General features: G+C 32.9%; 1 protein-coding gene across 1 annotated transcript; it reads right to left on the bottom strand.

Moving 5' to 3' along the window:
* Positions 1–4529: 4529 nt before the first annotated feature.
* Positions 4530–14665, bottom strand: LOC143082334 (CD209 antigen-like protein B). Its single transcript, XM_076257979.1, has 7 exons — positions 14543–14665; positions 12861–13064; positions 11782–11879; positions 10559–10649; positions 10023–10115; positions 9531–9625; positions 4530–4592 (listed from the first exon to the last, which is right to left on the bottom strand). The coding sequence occupies exons 2-7, from the start codon at positions 13039–13041 to the stop codon at positions 4566–4568; spliced, it is 585 nt and encodes a 194-aa protein (XP_076114094.1). The 5' UTR covers positions 13042–13064; positions 14543–14665; the 3' UTR covers positions 4530–4565.
* Positions 14666–24646: the final 9981 nt, after the last annotated feature.

Below are 24646 nucleotides of genomic sequence, written 5' to 3'. Positions count from 1 at the left end.
AATTCTGCATTAAAATCCGCTGTCCTTAAAGTGAGTTTTTGTTTAAGTGTCCCGTATTAGCATAAAGGATTGCCATTTACATCAAAAAGTTTATATGGGCTTGGTTCTAGTATTGCGTTTTTCAGTACATCAGTTAACTGTCTGTAAATTTTATAATTTAATATAGAGGAGGTTGATCCATTGTCTATTAATATTGTCAAAGGTAAGTTTTGTATAAAATGCGTTATCCCATATACCACATGTATTTCCCATTTGTCCTATCCTAATATTGTGACTTAATTCCTGTGACCGTAAATTTCCCACTGGTTCCCGGTCTAACGAGCCAACGGGGAACTGAAGTTTCCCTGGTTGATACTTTGTGAGTTTCTGTTATCCTGGTCCTTGGAGCCTTGCTGTCCTCCAGTTTTGTCATGTCTTGCATTTTCCAGTTTGTATCGGAGATAAAATGGACAATATCTACATAAGTGACTTGTGCTTTCACAAATGAAGCATTTAGCTTGCCTGTTATTAGTATTTCCCCATTGAGGCCTTCTGTTATTATTATTTTGCCAAGAGTTGCTATAATTCTGTTTTGTACCTTCAAGCTGTGAAATCCTCCTTGTTAGTCCATTAATGCTATGTTCCTGTGAAAATATAGATGCTTCTCCTAAATGTGTATCTGTTGTCATTCTGACACTGCCTTTCTTCTTTTCTGAGCAATCTCCTATTAAAGCTTCATATCTTTCTATTACCTCTACAGCTCCTGCAACAGTTCTACAACCCTGGTTAGTGCATTGGTATTTTACTTCAGGTATAACGCTTTTGTACAGCTGGTTAAGTGCCAATACTTCCTGAGCCCTTGCATCAAGATCAATATAAGCTCTCTGAGCCATCTGGCGCAGATCGTCCGCCAACGCCGCTATTGCTTCTCCTGGGTTCCTTTATCTCATTTCAAGACGAGAAAGCCATCTGTTTTGTTGCCTTGTACTCCCAAATCGTAATCCTAATCTCTGAGTCAAAATACCGTAATCCCGTTTTTCAGTCTGTTCTAAACTAATGTAAAATGTCCTTGCTGGTCCCCGTAATGCTGCCGCTAGCGCTAATACTTTGTCTGCGTCCCGCCATCTCCCAAGTTCGGCACACACCTCAAAGTGTGAAATATATTCCTCCCAATCCTCTCCTCCATCATATGGTTCTGGTCTAATAGAGACTGTGTGTGGGTTGTTGTATCGGAATCCGTCAGTATTTATCCCCCTTTGTCATCTTTGTCCAGACATGCCATATTCTCTATTTACGTCTTCCTCCCCATGTGCATATACGTTTGCTCTGTGTTCTTCTAAAGTTTCATTTGCATCTGCAAATTCGGTATTTCTTTCATGCCTTGCTTCTTTTTCTCTCTCTTCCGATCTAAATCTGATTTCCAGATCTGGCGACTCGGCCATGTTGAGACTTAGACTGATTCTAACCTAGATATATATATAACGTACAATAATTATTGTAATGAAATTAAATTTCCACCACGTTAAGATCCATCTTTATCGTAGACGTTGACATATTATATTGCTATACTAGTAGATAGTTGAATTTAAAAATAAATGTGAGGTTCGCATCCTGGATGCCACTTTGGACTGTGATATCCCACTTCTGACACCAGTTTGTTACAGGCGGGCGAGTAGGGGTCGAGTGTACTGTTAATTCCGTATGATTGATTATTGATAGTGTTCCTTTCCTTAGTCTTGTTTGAGTGTAGTTTGTTGATTCCAGCATAATCATATATAAAATGATGAATCCAGCGTAAAAGAATGACTTTTATTCTTGTCCAGTATGCATATATATATATATATATATATATATATATCTCAATAAATAACGCATGCAAATATCAGCAATAACATAATATAATCATAAATTGAAATAGTAAGATGCTGGCCTTCCGAACCCCAGATGTAACTTATATATAGATTTACAAGTCTTTATCCTATCAATCATACAATAATGAGAGAATGAAATATACTTATTTCATTAAATTACGATATTAGAAAGTTGTCAACGTGGTGGGACATCGTATCTTTACATCTTTAATAATTGTATAATTTGCCAAAAACTGCTATTAGAAATTGTAAATATTGAACTGTTTCCTCATCTTTTCAAATATGAAGCCACTTCCTGTTGAAGACCTGCTTACGCGGGAATATTTATAAAAAAAAACGGTATTTGGTTCCTAGACGTCCTTATGTAAGCTTTTAGTTTAATATTCCAAAAGATGTAAAAAGATAAATATAGACTGGAAATGCTATCGCATAGCTTAAGGTAAAATAGCTTTATATCGAAATGCATCCTGTACCTAAATAGCTTGGTTGACTTTATGGGTTGTTTTGTTTATTGTTCTGATCTGCTTGATAGCCAGATACGATATGCCAAAGTGCTAGTGCGACGCCGTATTTATACTTGACGGTGAAATACATCCGCGACTCACAGAGCTGAAAATCTACAATAACTTTGAAATACCAAGGAAAACTCTGGCTCATGTCCCAAAATGTCGTTATAAATCCATAAAATCGCGAAAGTTTGCCTTTAATTCCAATAAATAAGTGACATAATAAATATAAACCTTAAAATTCCATACTCTTAGCCTTATCACCTACGTTTCTATCTGACGTCATTGAAATCACAAAATAGTTCCTTAACGGCGCTTCACAAAAACGTACTTAACGTAATTATATCTTATTATTAAATATCCCACACAATAAAAGGGAGGCCAGCAAGTAATTTAATCATATCTTAATAATACCTGATGTATTATTATAACTTTATAAAGAAATACCGTTACCCGTAAGTGACCATTCGTTGGAATGGCAACTTCCAATATACGTAAACAAGCACTCGCCATGATGGAATTTAAGGGAAAACTGCCCAAAAGATGTGTCAAATAACACTGAGACTGAATGAATAGGTAACGACAAACATGTTTTACAAACCCATTATCCCCTGAAAGTGTGAATTTAATGTAGACCCGTGAAAATCGTGATCGAAGTGCCTGTTCACTGACAGTTGAATTTTACCGCTATGTCAACTTGATAAGTTGATAGCCGTTATGTTAAAGGTTATGTTATCTGATAAAATTGGTACTAATTATAAAAATATGCAACTTGATCTCCCCAAATTGAGTTTGCCAAAGTTGTCTTAGTGCATGAAAATCATCTAAGACCGTTATTTTTCAGGTTTTCAGATATTGATCCCAATAAAATTTAGAAATATAAAATGTGTTGTTTCTTTGAGATTATTATCAATACCCATTTATAACATTATGTTCAAGTAAAACAACTACATCAAAGAAAGGTGTTTGTACATAATTTAAAGGGAAAGGAACATCATAAACAGAAAATTTGCATATCATAAAAGTATGTACTATGCACATCATATTATGAAGTTTGCACATCATATTATGATGTTTGCAATCATATAAGGGTATTTGCACATTATATCAGAATGTTTGAACATCATATAAAGGTATTTGCACATCATATAAGGATATTTGCTTTTCATGTTAGAATATTTGCACTTCATTTAGGTATGTTTGCACATCATATAATGATGATTGCACATTATATAAGGATGTTTGACCATCATATAAGGATACTTGCACATACTATAACGTTATGGTCACATCAAATAAAGGTATTTGCACAACATAAAACGACATTTACACATCATATAAAGGTAAATGCACATCATATAATGAAAATTGGCATAACAAGAAAGTTTTGGCGTTCCATGCACATTCACTCGTTACAAGTTTTACAGTTACCATAATGATTTGGTAAACCGATACAATATATCTGGTTGCAAAATGATTTTTGTGATCTTATATCTTAAGATGATAATCGAAGTCACTTGATTTCATTGTAAACATATTTTGCCCTTTTTCCTATATAATCATTTTGACCGAGTATATGTGTATGCAAAATATGATACCCATTTACCTGTCGATGAATTGGGTCCGGCGCTTTTTACATTTCGTGTGATTCATGCAGTTGTTATAAGTTCATCTGTATATTCAAAATTAATTTGCAAGACTTGAGCATCGGCAAACTACTGTCAACTTCTTGTGGGCCTTTTGGTTACTGTGATTAGCCCTACATATGTGAGTGTTAATAAGGAATAATCTGTAATCGATTTTTGTGGGACCTGATATCGGTTCGATTTTAAAGGTTTAATGTTACATATTGTACTTGCTGATTTTTGCTTCCGATATGTTATTCCCAGTCCTTAAACTGTAGACCTATGTCAACCTAGCAACAGACAATTCGGGGGGGGGGTCAATGAAGTCATGACTATTGTAGAAACACTTTGACATGAAATAAAAAAAACATAAGTATATGCATTCCATAATTAACTTAATTGTTTGTACTTTTAGTAAATGCAGCTAATTCATCCATAATAGGGTGCTTTGTATCGATATTCAATACTATAAGAAAAAGAAAACTCATTTTGTTTTTTAATCCTTTAACATCATATTGCTAATACGTAGCTAAGTTGTGGAGATAAATGCATGAACAAATTACTTTATGGTGCTGTTGTCTCCATTATGTTGTCGTTGTTACACAGAAATTCTGAAACATAAAATCATTAAAAATTAAATATTTTTCAAAATATCAGACCTTCAATTAAATGTTTCTATTTTCAGGCAGTCTGGTTATAAGTCAGATCTGTTCAAATTATTTGTTGTATGATGAGACAACTGAGTATCATATGCGTGACATATGACAAACTGTCAGGAAATAAGCAGCTTTAAAGGAACAAACTAATATAAAATCATCTTTCCACAGCCCATTTTTGCCAACTTAAATATTCACAATGTACAACAAAAATGTTTAGTTAAAAAAAAAATGTATTTTTTTTTTATTCATACTATCAAAAAAATAATAAAAAAAATCTCAATAAAAAATTACAAAACAGAACACTTCAAAACTTTATCAATAAACAGAACGAATGAACAACAATTATCATATTCTGACTTTGTTTGGACATTTTATAAAGAAAATGATAGATAAACCTGGTTATCCAAATAGCTAAACTTCTCTCTTTTATTTAAGTATTTTATAATTCTTTCCACTTTTTATTAATTTCACATTATACAAACTTGAAGGGTGTGCCCCTAACACAAAAACTGCTTAAACAAAATTAGGGAATGAACATTATATTTTCTGAGGAAACAAGGGTTCTAGAAATGAATAACTTGATATCGTAATAATTAAACGTAAAGACTTTAATCGTAGAAAAAGAATGAGACTGAGTATTCTGTCACACAAAAGATAAGAAATGATTTTCTACAAAATGAAGAAAAACTAGCATGTGTAGGAATATATGAAAACTAATAGTCAACTGCAATATATTTCCTGCTCTCACGAAATATCCAATGATTGTCCTCTTATGAGGAAAACCAACAGTAAATCATGGTTATCAACGCTTAAGTCTTTATCGGTCACAAACACAGATAAGTGACCGATAAGAAGTGTCAGTGTCGCAGCTCGCACACACATTGCATTTACTTGGAATATTTTAATTATTCTACTGTTATCAAACTGTTATCTATTTGGGATATTTAAATACGCAGCCTCTGTTTTAACTACTCTACCGTTTTCAAATTCTAATTATACCACCTGAGATCGATCAATGCTGTTAATTGAAAATGTATTTCTACGCAGTTGTTGTTACATCTTATCTGTCGTCCCCTTTAGAGTTCAAGAGTTGTGTCAGTTCATATCGCAAATCACTATTTTTATCTAAGGCATATCTTTGCAATCTTTTCGTCGTGTGTGGGAATTTTAGAATTGTACAAAAAGAGGGACGAAAGATACCAAAGGGACAGTCAGCTCATAAATCTAAAACAAACTGACAACACCATGGCTAAAAATGAAAAAGACAAACAGACAAACAATAGTACACATGACACAACATAGAAAACTAAAGAATAAACAACACGAACCCCACCAAAAACTAGGGGTGATCTCAGGTGCTCTGGAAGGGTAAGCAGATCCTGCTCCACATGTGGCACCCGTCGTGTTGCTTATGTGATTACAAATCCGGTAAATAGTCTAATTCGGTAGGTCACATTCATGAAAGGGAAGGGGATTGTAGTTACGACGTAAGGAACATATCCGATATCATTTGTGAAACGGTTATTCCATAACGGTCAACCAACTCGTGATGGCGTCCGTAAAATTTACGAAGGGATGATTTCAACTTCACCATTTGGAACTCTTGGTTTAATAGCTTCCTTATGAGCAGTAACCCTCTATCAAGAAAATCATGATAGGAAATGCAAGCACGGGAATATCGTATCAATTGGGAGATGTATATCCCGTATGCAGGTGCTGCTGGAATGTTGCTACTTAGAAATGGAAAGTTCACAATTGGAAAGCTGAAATCATCTCTTTTGTCGTAAAGTTTTGTTTTCAACCGACCCTCATTGTCAATTTCTAGATGTAAGTCAAGATATGAAGCCGACTTAACTGTATCTGTAGTATCCTTTATCTCCAATTCGATGGGATAGATGCGTTCCACATAGTCACCAAATTTTGAATTGTTTAGTGAAAGAACGTCATCTATATAGCGGAAAGTAGAGTTAAAGGATATTGCTAACTTCTTATCCTGCATGAAGTCAGCCTCATAATAATAAAGAAACAAGTCGGCAAGTAGAGGGGCACAGTTTGTTCCCATTGGCATGCCGACAGTCTGTTGAAAATCACGTCCTCCGAACGTTACAAATATGTTAACAATCAAGAAATCAAGCATCTTGATAATATCGGTTTCAAAGAATTTTTTGTTTGAATCAGAGTGATTCTTTACAAAGTATGATTTATCCCTCCCTAAGACAAGATACTTGTATCTACGTTGGCCATTATTTTTTATGAAGCAAAGTAATACCAACTCTTTCAATTCGTCTTATAGTTTGGAATGTTGAATACTTGTGTAAAGAGTAGAAAAGTCAAATGTTTTAATACTGTTACAAGATGAAAGAGGGTTAGATTGTATGTACTCTAAAAGATCTTTGGAATTTTTAAGTATCCACATCTGATTCACTCCACCTCAAGAATAGGCAGTTTCACAATAACTTTGAAGCCCGTCTTTGAATACTGATAAAATAGATGTTAATAATTTAGAAAGAGGTTTCGTGGAGCACTTGGAAGACCCAGCAATATACCGTTGTTTGTCAGAACACTTATGTAGTTTAGGTATCCAATACACATGATACAGTGATGGAAGATCCAGTTCTTCATCTTTGGTTGAAATACCAAAGGAACAAGGAACAGACCTATGATTATCCAGGATTTCCTCTTTGGTAAGTGTCGTGAGGGTATATGTTGAGTTTCCAAGTGAATTGTCTATACCTAAATCGTTTATCAAGCAATTAATGTAGTGACTTTTACAGACAAAAACGATGTTATTTGGGGCTTTGTCTGCGGGGACAACAACATATTTATCATGGAGGTCGGATAAGTGTTTAGCAACATTTGGGTCTTTAAAGATTGACGTAGCATGGGCATTGATGGACTCATTCAGTTTCTTAATTCTGATTTGTATTAACGACCTCACTGCCTTAATCCATTCGGATAGAGTGTCTACGTCTTCCTTTTTACGTTTAGCCCATTGCCTGGTATAATCCTCGACTGAATCCATCAAAATTTTAAAGTTGTATTTCCAATTGATGGATTTAGGCTCACGATATTTCGGACCTTTCGATAACACATTTCGTAGAGAAGTGTTATTAACAATGTTAAGGTCACCGGTAATAACGTGGCCAGCAGGATTATATGTGAATTGGGAACTAGCACAAGTGCAATCAGGAGGTTTAGACTTGAAGTCGTCAATATCGAGATTCTGCAAAACGCGTTTGTAATTGAAAATTTTAGTTGCAATAGGTTTGGTATAGGTATAAGAAATTATTGGTACAGACTGGTCTTTGACTGCGTCTACGTCGAGGAGTCGAGTTGAAAATATTCATCACATTCACCGAGTTACACGAAGGACTAGATAGAATACCTATACCATCAATTTTGTCATTGCAGCCATACGGTGTTGCAGTTCCCAATTGTCTAATCCAGTAGTCTTCTTTTTGTCTACGGAGAGTCGTTGAAAGATTAGGATTGTTAGAGCTATGGTATATCTTTTCGATAATGCGAACTGTCATAGAAACGATGGCATGATCGGGCTGATTGAAATGCTGGTATAGAATGTCGTTAGCATTGAGGTTAATGTCTGATCTATGACCGCACATACGTTTGTTTAGCCTTCCTTTCGTTTCACCGACGTATACCAATCCGCAAAGGTTGCACTCTAATCCGTAGACGACATTTATCGATTTACAATTCAGATCATCGTAACTTCTGGTAAAATATGACCTCTTGGTCAAATTGCTAGTGAACTCAGCATCTGTAATTAAAATAGAACAAGTTTTGCAGCCTTTGGTCTCACATTTTGAAATGCGACAGTGTTGTACTGTGTCATCAAAAACCAAAATGTCTTTAAGGAGAACTGAACATGGCTGTATATGTGTAATATTGCTATTGCCACTAGGACGATGATCTGAATGAGTCGTGTTTGAGATATTTGTCATGTCTGGTGATGAGGGGACACCTGCCATATCAGACGACACCGTGACCATGGTGACATCTGTTTCGGACCTTTTTATACTGGGCGACGTCCGAGCCAGTTTCCTGTTTGATCTTCGTAAGTTCATGCAATTGTAGTTTTGCTACTTGGCGGATGATGTCCTCGGGTCTCGTGTCTCTATGATGTTCGTAAAAAAAATATTAAAAAATATTCAAGTGTCTCTATGATGTTCGTATAAAAAAATTTAATTGTATAGCTTTAAAGATTGATACAGTTTTATAAACAGAATAGATTGATATGATTCATTTTCCATCGTGATCATACTGATGAAGGATATCTGTTATCCGAAATATTCAACATTTGTTCAGTTCATAATCTATAGGGCGAAAACGTGAAATCGCGAAGTCGAAAAAGCGAAAAACTTGAAGTCGAAAACGCGAAACCGCGGAGTCGAAAACACGAAATCGGAAAGAAAAATATTTCGCCTTTTCGCGTTTTCGACTTCGCGTTTCCGCCCTATAGAATATGAAAGGCAAAAACGCGAAATGGCCTTAACCGGCCACCATAGTTTATTGTTATTTTTGCTGATGTTGTATCCTTTAAGACTGGTTATATATTACATTTTGTTGTATACTGATCATAATTATATTATCCATCGCCCTGTAAGATATATCGTTGGCTTTTATCCCTTGATTTGATATATTTATATATGTATATATATTAATAAATTTAAACATATATCGGTTTGAACGGACCAAGTACTCGTGCGTTAATTGGTAAATGAGAAGCGTATTGAATGCACAAAAGTGATTCAAACGGATTAGTATAGACCAGAATTTGCCATTCATTGATAGCATACCGAACACAATTGAATGTCCTTTGCATCTTCTATATGAAGTTTTTAAAATGATAGTTGGAGGCTAAACTATACATACCCTTTCACAAACACATTTTCTGTCAAGAAAACATGTTCGGTAAATAAAATTAGTTTGTTCATATGCAACACAGTCAGAGTTCGGACCATCACTGCCTACAAAAAAAAGGATGGAGCTCAGTTCTGAACCATAATAATATTTTTTCTGCTAAAAAGACCGAAACTAGACCCCATAAACTGATATGTCAAAAACATTCTTCGTTATAATTTCTTTTTCAACAATAGATTCAAGGCAAATCAAAATGTGGGTAGGATATAACAATATATAGATATTTTAAATGTTGAAAAGTACACAAAAATGCAAAAGATATTTTACTTTTTACTTAGTATTTTTCAGTCCATTGCAATCGCTAGCGCATAGCTCACACACGTTGGTTTCATTTATATATTTATCGTATGTCCTCATCATCATACACCACCAGAGAACTATATGATTTAATTATTTCGTAATCCTCTGATTTTATCCATATAGTGCCATTAAAAAACAACTCACCAGCCGTTAGAGTAAACGTAAGTTCAGAACCAAGTACAAAAGAAGTCATATCTTCGTTAACCTGATCTGTAGCACCTGTCCAAAATTTATCACCTGTAAAAGCATGATTAAATTAACAAAAGATATAAACTACTGAGAGTTCTCGAAAAGTAATTGAAAAAAACGTAAAAATCCCCAATATATAAACATTATAGGTTGGTTTTTTATATTGAGTTATTAATAGATTCATCAGAAACGGTTATATGGATATTTTTGTATTTTTAAATAAAGTAACATTAATTGGACAGAAATATTCGAAGTTAAAATTTAAATCTAAATAAAACCAAGATATCAATTAATTGGTTACAATGATAAAATTTGGAAAGGTATGTTGTAATAATAAGGCGGAAGACACCAAAGGATATTCTAACTCATAAGTTGAGTCCCAACTTCCAACTCTACATGCAGGCGAATCCAAATTGGCCTCTGTTGCTAACATCATAAAATCATGATTCAGATGCAGCAACGAAATTATGAAGCTCCGAAAAGCAAATTACCACTGTTATTTAGTATCGCTTGTGCAAGAGCACCTACTTCTTCGTCTGTATTTGGTTCCCAGAGATATGCACCAATTCCTCTACATGCTAGCTGTAAATACATTATTATTAATTTATCAATCAATGATAAAACAACAGGATACTATATGATTAAGAAATTACCTTACATTGTTTTAATTAGTTTTAACCACACGCTGATAAACATATAAAAATTTCATAAATTTGAACCTAGCAAATCACATATTTGTAATAGAAAAATGAGCCTAATATCTCTATACTTATATGAAGTGATTAAATGTTCAACTGATATTTTTAAGTAGTTATCTTTTGTGTTATATATCCGCTTAATGACACTTATTAACTTACTGTTCGGTGTGAATCAAGGTGTGTTGACGTCCGTACTATAACATATAATGGTTTACTTTTACAATTTTTTGGTGGACTGAGAGTTGTCTCATTGACACTCATACCACATATTCTAATATTTAATTATTCGCATTCTGTTATGGATTTAAAAAAAGATTGTATGATTGAAAATCACAATTGATTTTTACATATATATAATTTCATAACTTATAAGAAAGTAGATTTTGGATGTTAATAATCGTGTTTATAGGTGTCACAACTGGAATATTCGTAAATAAAGATATTGTTTCATATGTGAAATTCGTTGACATAAGGAAAATATTTTAAGTAGCTCGCCTAAAATACATGATACACCCTTCGTCTGCAATTTTTTTTTTAATCAATCCCATTACCTCTAGAAAAATAATTCGTTTGTTTTTTTGATCTTGGCCTCAAAATGTAATTTTACGGTCAAAGTTGTCACATTACACATGAAAGCCAAGTCGAAAAAAATTCCAAATCATAAGTCAGCGTACTTTCACAATGTATTCCTTTCAGATAATAAAGTAAATTTGGATAAACCTCATACTTGTGTTCTCAAATTTCAAGCAGAATAATTAATCATGCAAATGTAAGATAGTGTGCGATATGTGAAGAAGAAAAAATATATTCGTTCTGACGATAAACGTCTTGTACATGTTGCTATCAAACGTCAAAATAAAATAAATAATCTCTAACCATTAAAATATGCAATATGAGTTTTAATGTAGTTTTATCAATTTGAAATATTTAAAACTAACTTGTGTGCGAGGAATAGTCGAATGAATTGACAAATGAATACCGTGATACAGACAGTTATTGTGAATGAATATCCATACCACTGCTCCAAGCCAATCAGAATTTGAGTCACAAGCTAAATAACAATTGCCACTATCCGCTGGTATCCTTGTAAACCCCGAAGGACAACCACAAATAGCTGAAAGAATACCAAATGTATCGTATTAATAATAGCTATTCAGAAAATGGCATCTCTCGTACCCTCCGTGACAAAGTATAACATTTAGCAGCTTTTGGTTTTTATCTTGAATATTATTACAGATAGAGATGAACTGTTGCCTTTTATAGTCAATTGTTAACAATTATGTAATTTTTTACATAAATTTTGTAAATTTTTACAAAATATTTTCCACTGTAACTACTGGGCCAATTTCATTATAGAAAGAGATAATTGTAAGCAGCGAGCAAGAATGCTCAGTAAAGTAAGATCTACAAACACATCATCATCACCAAAGGACAATTTTGTCATGAATCCATCTGTGTTTTTTGCTTAATATGCACATAAATCCAGGTTAGCGAAACAGGCTCTTTAGAGCGTGTAGTTACTGGTTATATATATATTAATCTATGCATTTGTTTTCTTTTTTTCTTTTGGGAAAATGAATTAAGATTAGTTTGCTTTTATCCGGAAATCGACTGTTTTACTATACAATGAAGACCGACTGATAACACGATAAACATAATATTCGTTTCTGTTGTGAGCGAATTGTTATATTAGAGACTTCCCGTTTTGAATCTTTCTCGGAGTCAGTATTTTTGTGTTTTTACTTTTTTTTTTCGATGATCTGAATAAGTCGGAAATAAGTTGCTTAGACTTGGCGATATCAAAAATTGATTGGAGGTTTGTTCAATCTATTATCGTTAAAGTTTCCGATTTTTTTGCATAACAGCTTACGATTTGCATTTCATATGCCCACACTACTGTAAAGATTAGAAGAAATCAAATTACGAATACGGGAGTGAGTGTGATTTGTGAAAGTTGAAGAGAACTTGAGTTGTCGAACGAAGTGTTGACAGACATACGGACAAACATGTGTACACTATAATACGTTTTTGTCCGCAACGGTCGTAAAATGATTAACAATAGTCAGTGTTTCTATTGTAGTTTATCGTTATTTACTTTGTGGTAAGGCTGGCTTAGTTGCTGCTATCGTTGAAGTTACAGGTGGCTCTATACCCGGTGGCATTGTACTTCCTGTCACCAAAGTGGTGGAACTAACTGTATTCTTCGTATTAACTCCATTCGTCTGACCTGTTGCCATTAATGTGCAATCTGACATATGCGCAGGCGATGTTAACATTCCAAGTAGAAAACCAAACAAAGCTAAGTCGAATATTAATTTTTTTATGAATGATATATACAATGACAACAATTCAATGATGTGAATAATCAAGGGTCAACTTTAAACGTTAAACTCAAACCACATAAATAGTTGTTTAGACCAGTAGGATTGAACTCTGTAAAATACTTCAAAGCAGAAAACAGGCGCATATTATATGTAGCCGGACAGCGTTCTAACTTGATTCATGAGATTGCACTAAACAACCAAACGTAGTTTATTGCTAAAAAGGTGTTTATATGAAAAATAACGTTGCGGAATGCTAGTTTCAATTGCAATTTCAAATCAAAGGTGAAAAAGTAGAATAGCAAAACTACCGAACTCCAAGAAATATTCCAAAACAGAAAGTCCCTTATTAAATTTCAAAATAAAAAGCTGACCCACATCAAACGAAAGGAAAACAAAATTTATATTCCTGACTTGATACATGCATTTCCCTATGAAGAAAAATGGTGCACTCAACCTTGTTTATAGCTAGCTTAATCTCTCACTTGTATTACAGTCGCATACAACTCCATCATATATATACCAATTTGTGAACAATACAAACACATATTAATGTCACAATAGGGATACAGCATAAAGACAAAGCACATATAGAAAAAACAAGCAAGAATAAAAAAAAGTGACGATAACACACTAAAACAATGGCGGGATATGTAGGTACCTCGCCTGGCCGAAAGGATGTTGTCAAACATTGACTAAACAGTGATTTAAAAAAAGTTAACGATTTACAAAAACTTGTATACAATTTGTATTCATAGCATTCTATCATCGATAATCTATTTGTTCGACATAAGGTAACCTTCAAATTTTCTTTAATGATTTGCGGAAGTAAAAAAATCTATTTACAATTTATTAAGATATCTCAAATTCTCTTTCACTTGCTGTGTCTATCTACATGTTATGGCTTCATTTTTTATAAATATGTATGACAGTGTTTAGCGAATCTAATTAAACTTGTTATAAAACAATACTGAGCATTGGTTCACACGTCACAGTAAGCTATAAAGGGACCCAACATTAGCATGTGTAAAACCATTTAAACGGGAAAACCAACGGTTTAATCATTATAAAAACACAAGAAACGAGTAAACCTTATGAACCACATTTTCAAACGACAACAACTTTACATCAGATTCCCGACTACGGACGGGTGCTAAACAAATGAAACGGGTTTAAACGCTTTAATGGTACCAAACATTCACCCTTATTTGAAAAAATAGTGTAAAATTACAACATAGAAAGACACAAGCAACTTTTAGCACAATATTTTTTAGAAAAATCGTACTTAATATAAAAAACGATAGTCTGTTTTAATATCATTTATAAAACTATGCGACTTCAATGGTATATATTGTCAAATACATGTATACCACCCCCATGACATGACAAAAACAAAATTATAGCACTTGGCAAGTATTATTAAATACACTAGTATACCTATACAAAGAAGATGTACCTCCAATTCCTGATGGTGAATTGCATTCGGCTTCTTTAGTCAGTAACAAAAGTATATCTGGTTGGACAATACCACTCGAAATATTCAATCCAATAATGCATACAACAAAAATAATCAGAAGCCTTCTCTGTAAGATACAGTAAGAGATCGTTTTAATTCCGAAAATTAACAGACTATTTTCAACATTTAAAGCTGATTCACTGTATCCTACTTTCATGAATCATACTAAGTAGTCCGCTATATGTTTGAGTCTTTGTCCTAGTCAGAAAGACTTAATATTTACAATTGATGTGATATAGTACTACAACACACATGTTTTATTCAGAAATTTTCAACATATACCAACTGTGTGGATGTTTTTTCATTCAAATTTTCAACTTATATTACATGTAATAGAAAAGATAAAAAAAAATACAAAGGAATGAATTGAAACTATGATTTTAATTGTAGTAAAGAAAACAAGTTCGGTGACAGTGGTAAACATGTTTTAGCTCACCTGGCCCGAAGGGCCAAGTGAGCTTTTCTCATCACTTTGCGTCCGTCGTCCGTCGTCGTCGTCGTCGTCGTCATCGTCCGGCGTCGTCTGTTAGCTTTTACAAACACTGTAAAATGTAGATTTTGGCTTATAACTCTGAAAACAAAGCAATTGGAGCAAATCTGACACGGAGATAAAATTGTTTAACAAGTCAAGATCTATCTGCCCTGATATTTTCAGATAAATCGGACAACAGGGTGTTGGGTTGCCACCCCTGAATTGGTAATTTTAAGGAACTTTTGCCGTTTTTGTTATTATCTTGAATATTATTATTGATAGATATAAACTGTAAACAGCAAAAATGTTCAGCAAAGTAAGATATACAAATAAGTCAACATGACCAAAATGGTCAGTTGACCCCTTAAGGAGTTATTGCCCTTTATAGTCAATTTTACCAATTTTTCTTAAATTTTTGTAATCTTTTACAAAAATCTTCTCCTCTGAAACTACTGGACCAAATTTAACCAAATTTGGCCTCATCAGCATTTGGGTATGTAATTTAAAAAATGTGTCCGGTGATCAGGCCAGCCAACTAAGATGGCCGCAATGGCTAAAAATAGAACAAAAGGATAAAATGTAGATTTTGGCTTATAACTCTGAAACCAAAGCAATTAGAGCAAATCTGACATCGGTTAAAATTGTTTATCATGTCATCATCTATCTGCCTTAAAATTTTCAGATGGATCGGACAACCGGTTGTTGGACTGCTACCCCTTTATTCGTAATTTTAAGGAAATTTTGCCGTTTTTGGTTATCTTCAATATTATTATAGATAGAGATAAACTGTAAACAGCAATAATGTTCGGCAAAGTAAGATCTACAAATAAATCAACATGACCAAAATGGTCAGTTGACCCCTTAAGGAGTTATTGCCCTTTATAGTCAATTTTACCATTTTTTTTTTAATTTTTATAATCTTTTACAAAAACCTTTTCCTCTAAAACTACGAAGACAAATGTAACCAAGCTTGTCCACAATCATCATAAATGTATCTAGTTTACAAAAAATTTTCCGGTGACCCTGCTCGTGAACCATGATGGCAGACATGGCTGAAAATAGTACATAGAGTAAAATGCAGTTTTTGGTTTATATCTATGAAACTGAAGCATTTCGACCAAATCTGACTGGTGACAAAAATGTTCATCAGATTTAGATATATCTGCCCTGAAATTTTCAGACAATTCCGACAACCAGGTCTAGGATGCTGCCCCTGAGTTGGTAATTTTACAGAAATTTTGCTGTTTTTTGCTATTTTCTTAGATATAATACTATAAATTATGATTTTAACCTTATTTTACATGATTTCCAAAGCATCAGAAATTACAGGTGAGCGACACAGGCCTCTTAAGAGCCTCTAGTTCAATCTTTAACAAGAAATCAAACAAACCAAGTGAATCCGATTGCATATGTTCGCTATCTTTTTATAGTTATGTTTATAAAAAGGTTTTATGACCGTCAATTATGTTTTGAGGTATTCTCCAGGGCTAATATTATATTGCGTTTACGCTCAAATATACACACAATACTGGTTCATTTTATCCGTGCATTTTTGTTGTTTAGTGCAGACTTCGGAATTTGGAAATACGTTTAATTATGATTTAGATATGAGAACTTGAGTCAAATGGGTGAACATCGATTTGACAGAGTATGTCACGTCAACTGATTGAAGTAATCAAAAGTAGTCGTTTAAATCTTATGCAGTTAAACAAGAAATACGAGATTTAAAAGCAAACCCTGTCACAAAATGATCGCATGATCCAGCCAATTTTTGAAATAAAAAGAATATATAAATTAATAGCCATGTATCAGAAACTACCTTCGTAACCTGCGTCTATTCATGCGCGAGACACCTGCATGCAGGAACCCCGGAATTTTCAGCAAATTGAGATTTAAAAAAACAAATACATAACAGTTGATTCTATTATAATTTATGTATGAGAAAAAAGAAATGATGCATTAAAGCTTCGGAAATGTATAAAGCTAAAATTTAAATAAAATTCCGCGAAATTTCGTGAATGATTCAGCGAATTTACGTCATGACAAAACACGACGCCATACGAATAAAACATGCAAGGGAAAGATTAATTCGTTACTTGTACGCCGACAATTCGTATAATTTCTCATTTAACTGAAGTTTTTGAGGTAGGTGCTATTTCCTTTTAGATTCTGATGTATTCATCGAACATTTAAGGATTTTAAAAACGCGACTTACTCCTTAGTAACGACTAGTCATTTATGCATTTGATGGTAATTATAGTACCCATTAAAAAAAAATGATATTAAAAAATGGCTAATATTTGGCTTAAGAATGATGAGGTTTAATTGCAAATTTTCTAAAGGGGTATTGGTGTGTAAACCGGGGTTCTTACTCACAAACTTCGGACTTTTATTCAGTTTGTGAGTTAATCGCACCGGTGTACATATCAATAACCCCTAGAGAAAATGTGTTTAATCCTACATTAATTTTGTCAGCGATCATATGACACTCTAAAGCATCTGATGACACATTAAAGGTTCAATCAGCAATCCTCGGGTAAATCCGCCACTCTCCTTTAATTAGTGAGAAGTACGGAATCCGCCAAGTTGTGACGAAAGTTTTAAGATTATTTTTCAACAGAATTGAACGTGTACTTTTACATCCCAGACGGATTATATGTCAGAAGACATATAATATCATTATTTTGTTGTACAACACATCTTCCGGGTATTTCTGTCGTGACAAGTAATTATCATGTTTCTAATTCTAATATGACGTGCTTCTTTCGCTTTGTGAACAAACCCATGCTCTTATTCCAATAAAATTTGTTTGCACATGCGTATATTGACTTCTTCAGAATAATGAATTTTATCAAATTATCATGCACTAAATATATTATCTTAATTTCAAAACACTTTCAAACTATTAAATGGTGCACATGATGTTACTAATTCATATATTATGACTGTAATGTGTTGCATTCCTAAATTGACATGTTTGACCTAGATACGACAATCGTTCATGCTGGCTGTTCAAACTCCTCCCTCTGGAAAATAACAGTGCCAGCCGGCTGCTTCTTTACAAACAAAATAAGGAGGTTCATGGAAGAGTCTACACAAACACTTTTACACTTGTACATATCGGACATAAAAATTATTTAATTGTCTTATTCAGAATCGAAATAATTGATGCAAGCTATACTTTATTGTAGTATAAACATGGGTAGGCATTATATTTGTGTTATTTTAGCCCTTACTGTCGCTCGGGCAAAAATAATCACGAATATAAGGCCTACCATGTTAAAACTACAATAAAGTATAGCTTCCATCAATTATTTCTTAAGTCAGAAATAAACAATAAATCTAGCGTAGGCAATATGTATGAAAATTTCGTGTTTATTTTAGTCTAAACGTAGTCTAATTGGATTCATAATGTCAAATACTAGTATTAAATTTACAGTTTTGCTATACTAATACTTTCACAACATTTGTTGAAGATCCTGCTGTTTTTTGCTATTTTCTTAGATATAATACTATAAATTATGATTTTAAACTTATTTTACATGATTTCCAAAGCATCAGAAATTACAGGTGAGCGACACAGGCCTCTTAAGAGCCTCTAGTTCAATCTTTAACAAGAAATCAAACAAACCAAGTGAATCCGATTGCATATGTTCGCTATCTTTTTATAGTTATGTTTATAAAAAGGTTTTATGACCGTCAATTATGTTTTGAGGTATTCTCCAGGGCTAATATTATATTGCGTTTACGCTCAAATATACACACAATACTGGTTAATTTTATCCGTGCATTTTTGTTGTTTAGTGCAGACTTCGGAATTTGGAAATACGTTTAATTATGATTTAGATATGAGAACTTGAGTCAAATGGGTGAACATCGATTTGACAGAGTATGTCACTTCAACTGATTGAAGAAATCAAAAGTAGTCGTTTAAATCTTATGCAGTTAAACAAGAAATTCGAGATTTAAAAGCAAACCCTGTCACAAAATTATCGCATGATCCAGCCAATTTTTGAAATAAAAAGAATATATAAATTAGCCAAGTATCAGAAACTACCTTCGTAACCTGCGTCTATTCATGCGCGAGACACCTGCATGCAGGACCCCGGAATTTTCAGCAAATTGAGATTTAAAAAAACAAATACATAACAGTTGATTCTATTATAATTTATGTATGAGAAAAAAGAAATGATTGATTAAAACTTCGGAACTGTATAAAGCTAAAATTTAAATAAAATTCCGCGAAATTTCATGAATGATTCAACGAATTTACGTCATGACAAAACACGACGCCATACGAATAAAACATGCAAGGGAAAGATTAATTCGTTACTTGTACGCTGACATTTCGTATGATTTCTCATTTAAATGAAGTTTTTGAGGTAGGTGTTATTTCGTTTTAGATTCTGATGTATTCATCGAACATTTAAGGATTTTAAAAACAATCAATATTATGGCGACTAACTCCTTATTTACGACTAGTCAATTATGCATTTGATGGTAATTAAAGTACCCATTAAAAAAATGATATTAAAAAATGGCAAATATTTGGCTTAAGAATTATAAGGTTTAAATACAAATTTTCTAAAGGTTATTGGTGGGTAAACCGGGGTTCCTACTCACAAACTTCGGACTTTTATTCAGTTTGTGAGTTAATCGCCCCGGTGTACATATCAATAACCCCTAGAAAAATGTGTTTAATCCTACATTAATTTTGTCAGCGATCATATGAAGCTCTAAAGCATCTGATGACACATTAAAGGTTTAATCAGCAATCCTCGGGTGAATTCGCCACTCTCCTTCAATTAGTGAGAAGTACGGAACCGGCCAAGTTGTGTCGAAAGTTTTAAGATTATATTTCAACAGAAGTGAACGTGTACTTTCACATCCCAGAATGATTATATGTCAGAAGAATATCATAATTTTGTTGTACAACACATCTTCCGGGTATTTCTGTCGTGACAAGTAATTATCATGTTTCGAATTCTAATATGACGTGCTTCTTTCGCTTTGTGAACAAACCCATGCTCTTAATCCAATACTAAAATTTGTTTGCACATGCGTATATTGACTTCTTCAGAATAATGAATTTTATCAAATTATCATGCACTTAACATATTTCCTTAATTTCAAAACACTTTCAACTATTAAATGGTGCACATGATGTTACTAATTCATATATTATGACTGAAATGTGTTGCATTCCTAAATTGACATATTTGACGTAGATACGACAACCGTTCATGCTGGCTGTTCAAACTCCTCCCTCTGAAAAATCAGAGTGCCAGCCGGTTTCTTCTTTACAAACAAAAAAGGGAGGATCATGGAAGAGTCTACACAAACGCTTTTACACTTATGCATATCGGACATAGTAATTACCTTAATTATCCTATTTAGAATCGAAATAATTGATGCAAGCTATACTTTATTGTAGTATAAACATCACTGTCGCTCGGGCGAAAATAATCACGAATATAATGCCTACCATGTTAAAACTACAATAAAGTATAGCTTGCATCAATTATTTCTTAAGTCAGAAATAAACAATAAATCTAGCGTAGGCAATATGTATTAAAATTTCGTGTTTATTTTAGTCTAAACGTAGTCTAATTGGATTTATAATGTCAAATACTAGTATTAAATGAACAGTTTTGCTATACTTATACTTTCACAACATTTGTTGAAGATCCTGTATTCTTTAAAATGGATATGTTTTCCTGCTCCCAAAATAGTGAGTAAGAAAGAAGGGAAAATAAATGCATGTGAATGATTTACATAATCCGGACGTAGCAGGCGCTTTCGACTTCAATCTCAATTGACTAGGATTCCCAGTATCTTATACCGAAAGTGTGTGGTTCTATCTGATCTTCGGTTTCCCCCAGTAATAAAACTGTCTGCTATGAAAAAGACAACATCGCTAAAGGTAGAGCTTTAAACTTAAATACCAATCTATCAATCAATTTAGATTAGCAAAGGGTTGAGATTCTCGTAAATGTTAAAATAATAATATAAGTATAAATATAAACAGGTTGTAAACATGTCCTATTTGATTTTTCTGGGTCTGTTTGATTTCATATCGTAGGTTTAAAAGTATGATTATCGTCATTTTTACTTGAATGAGAATGATTTTCTGTCGAATAAGTAAACAACACTTCATCCTTGTTTTGATTTGAATTTTACATTTTTTTCTTTTAAAAGCTGATAACATGTGTAACCCATCTCCAGGTAAAAGTTTACACTGAGGGACACATGAATACAGTTTCAATAAGGTCAAATTATTCACTTGCACGTGAATAGTTCATCAGCGATGTTTCTTATCTAATTTCGACAAAAATTGATACAAATATAATACTAAAATCGAACAATCATTTTCATTAATGATTGAACAAAATAAAATGTTTGTATTTGATAATTATACACCTTAAATCTATTAGTACCGATAAAGTTGGAAGGAAAGTTTGAACTTAACAGTTTGAAAACCAACTTTACAATATTATTCATCAGTTCATCGACGAGACAGGTTTAATACTTTGTGTCTGAACGTCACTTGTAAGTTTGGTGTGGACGAAACGCACGTCTAACGTATTAAATTGTAAACCTGGTACCTTTTGTTGGTTATTGTTCGTGTGTTTCTCTGTCCTATATTTGCTCCCATTTATTTGTATTGTATTCCTGTCATGTAATGCTTTCAATCAAATTTTATATTTAACATTGCCATTAAAGCGGAAAATTTGGCATGCCATAAAACCAGGTTCAATCCAGCATTTATTTTACTTAAAATGTACAGCACCAAGTCAGAAAAATGGCCATTGTTATATATCAAAATTGAGAAAGGAAATGGGAAATGTGTCAAAGCGACAACAATCCGACCATAGAGCAGACAACAGCTGAAGGCCACCAATGGGTCTTCAATGTAGCGAGAAACTCATGCACCCGTAGGCGTCCTTCAGCTGGCCTATAGCTCGTTTCTATGTGTGTTATTACATTTTAATGTTGTATTTCTATTGTGTCGTAGTTCTCTTATATCCCTCAGTTTTAGTAAAAATAAAACATATTTAAATCTACAATTCACTCGTTTGAATATGCTATTCTGTAATATATAAGTATGAAAAACTATAGTTCCATCCACTATAAGACATATTTACATGAAGACATATAAAACCAATCTGAAATGGTTTTCTCGATATTCCTCCTAAAATCTATAATTTTAGTTATTCAACGTTTTGTCTAGTTTGTTCAAAGTGTTACCATAAAGTCAAGCTATTTGATGTGACTTTTTTAGAAATATATTAATAATTTAACTTTTTATGTAACGTCATCTGATTGACTGAATCAGTTTTGTCTATCAGCTCATAGACATAATTTGTGATGTGACAGTAACGTCACCATATTTTTTTTTTAAATTTACTTTTTAAAGATGACTTTAGAATTTATTTATAAGGAATGACTGCAGTTCATTTCATATCTATTCAAAATAACCTTACAAAATATGGTGCAGACTTTCAAAAAGCCCGCTACGCGGGTTACATAGTTCGCACCAATTTTTTATGCTATTTCTTCATAGATAGAAAAACATAAAAAAAAAGCTACAGTTATTCCTCACAATAATATACAATATATAAGAAAAATACTTTTGAACATTTTTTGTTCACTGTTAAAATCTTTACTTAACAGTATCTTTATATAAACATCATTAATAAATAAGTTGTTATTCGGATTTAAACACTTTTGTATGTAACAAAACTCAGAATTTCATATCTGTAAGTGTTCACTTTAGCTTAGACATCATGAAACTGTAACACGTCTGTATTATTCTGAGGAAAGCTAAACAAATCATACTGTCTATTATTATTTGTTTCTAGAATTATTGCCCAGCTCAAATTATAATTTGCCAACCCTGGTATATATATTTATTAAAAATAAATATATAAACAATAGAAACATTCATTTTCTACATGATACATTGACTTTATAAAACTCAATTTGAGTAATTTTCCCAATACAATCAAAATGTTATAAAGAAAATCAGAATTACGAGTTATTTTGAAAAGTATTTGATTAAATTAAATAACATGTTTGATAAATGATAACAATGATAGCTTGAAAATTTGTAATCAATCACAGATTATTAATGATGATAACTTAAATAACACTAAGCCTGCTTACAAGATACCATTATGTTATGCATAGATCTACAGTATGTTATTGTACCGTGCACAGAATAGTAAATCTCTTGGATTTTGGACATTGCATAGAGACTTTTTATTTAACCAGAGGAACACCTACGTGCAAATAATAGAAATACTGCTGATCTGTATATTCTTGCCAGACGTAATTAATTATCAAAGGTACCAGGATTATAAGTAAGTCCGCCAGACGCGCGTTTCGTCTATTTCAGACTTATCAATGACGCTTTATAGTTATAAAGCAAAACAAGTACAAAGTTGAAGAGCATTGAGGACTCTAAATTCTAAAAAAAATGTGCCAAATACGGCTTAGGTAATTTACTTCTGGGGTAAGAAAATCCTTAGTTTTTCGAAAAATTCAAAGTGTTGTAACAGGAAATTTATAAAAATGACCATATAATGGATATTCATGTCAACACCGAAGTAATTGTCTGTTTTTCCGTGGTCGATGTTTGCATACATCTTGGATGTTATTATTTATCTTTGAGGCAGATGAAATTATATAAACAAAAAATGAAAGCAAAAGACAAACAGGGCCAACAAAAGGTAATAGGCAACACCTATTAAAAAGAAAAGCGACGAAAATACAAAATTTTATAGGTATACTTGAAATATCTTTGTATAACATATTGCAAAAAGAACAAGGAATAATATTCTGCTAATTGATTTCATTTATTTATATTAGCATAACGAATATAATATATAATTTGTATGACAATGATAAAAATCATCAATGATAATTCTTACCTTATCTCTTGTTGTCATTGTATTGTATATCTCCTGTAATATGTTCCGTTATGTAATTCTATTAACGCTTCACATATCTGTTTATCAAACATGCATACTTGTGATTGACATTTATTTCGGAGTGCAATATGTTACCCTAAGGTTGAATATGTCCATATGCATTTAAAGTGCATTCCAGACCAACTGTACTCTTCAAGTTGCACCTGGCACTTTTGATAACATACTTCTTCAATGCATATACTTTATAAGTTAAGAAACATTTTGGAAAATATGTCTAGCAAAATCAAAAATAAATTGATGTTAGATTACCCTCAAGAGGCAGATATTAATTGCATACAATGTATACAACAAGAGAAAGATCATACCATTACAAAAGGTATTAATTTACATAAGAAGGTTCTGCAATTTATATAACTCGGGATGAAGGGTGAGTCATCTGAACTGCCACAAGAAATCTAAGATTCCGCGTGGTAGGGTAAGATATTTTGATTGAAACAGACCACTCATGTTCATTTCATAGATATTTTTTAAATGCATCGATATAATCCTTTCTCTGTACATTTGAATAAAAGTTTACAATCCGTACTGAAATTGAAAACAGCATAAGTAAAATAACACGATCATGTACGTTAACCTTCC

This window comes from Mytilus galloprovincialis, chromosome 1 (genome assembly GCF_965363235.1).
Source record: "Mytilus galloprovincialis chromosome 1, xbMytGall1.hap1.1, whole genome shotgun sequence".
Lineage (NCBI taxonomy): Eukaryota > Metazoa > Mollusca > Bivalvia > Mytilida > Mytilidae > Mytilus > Mytilus galloprovincialis.
Note: the sequence above shows the minus strand (reverse complement) of the source record. Positions and strands in the feature narration are given on the sequence as shown.

Bases quoted from the DNA above. Each gene is read 5' to 3' on its own strand.
- LOC143082334 (XM_076257979.1), bottom strand. From the start codon at position 13,041: ATGTTAACATCGCCTGCGCATATGTCAGATTGCACATTAATGGCAACA. The intron at 10,650-11,781 runs GTATGGATATTC...ATGTATTTACAG, and splicing joins CTGATTGGCTTGGAGCAGTG to CTAGCATGTAGAGGAATTGG. The intron at 10,116-10,558 runs GTAATTTGCTTT...ATGCTTTTACAG, and splicing joins AGCGATACTAAATAACAGTG to GTGATAAATTTTGGACAGGT.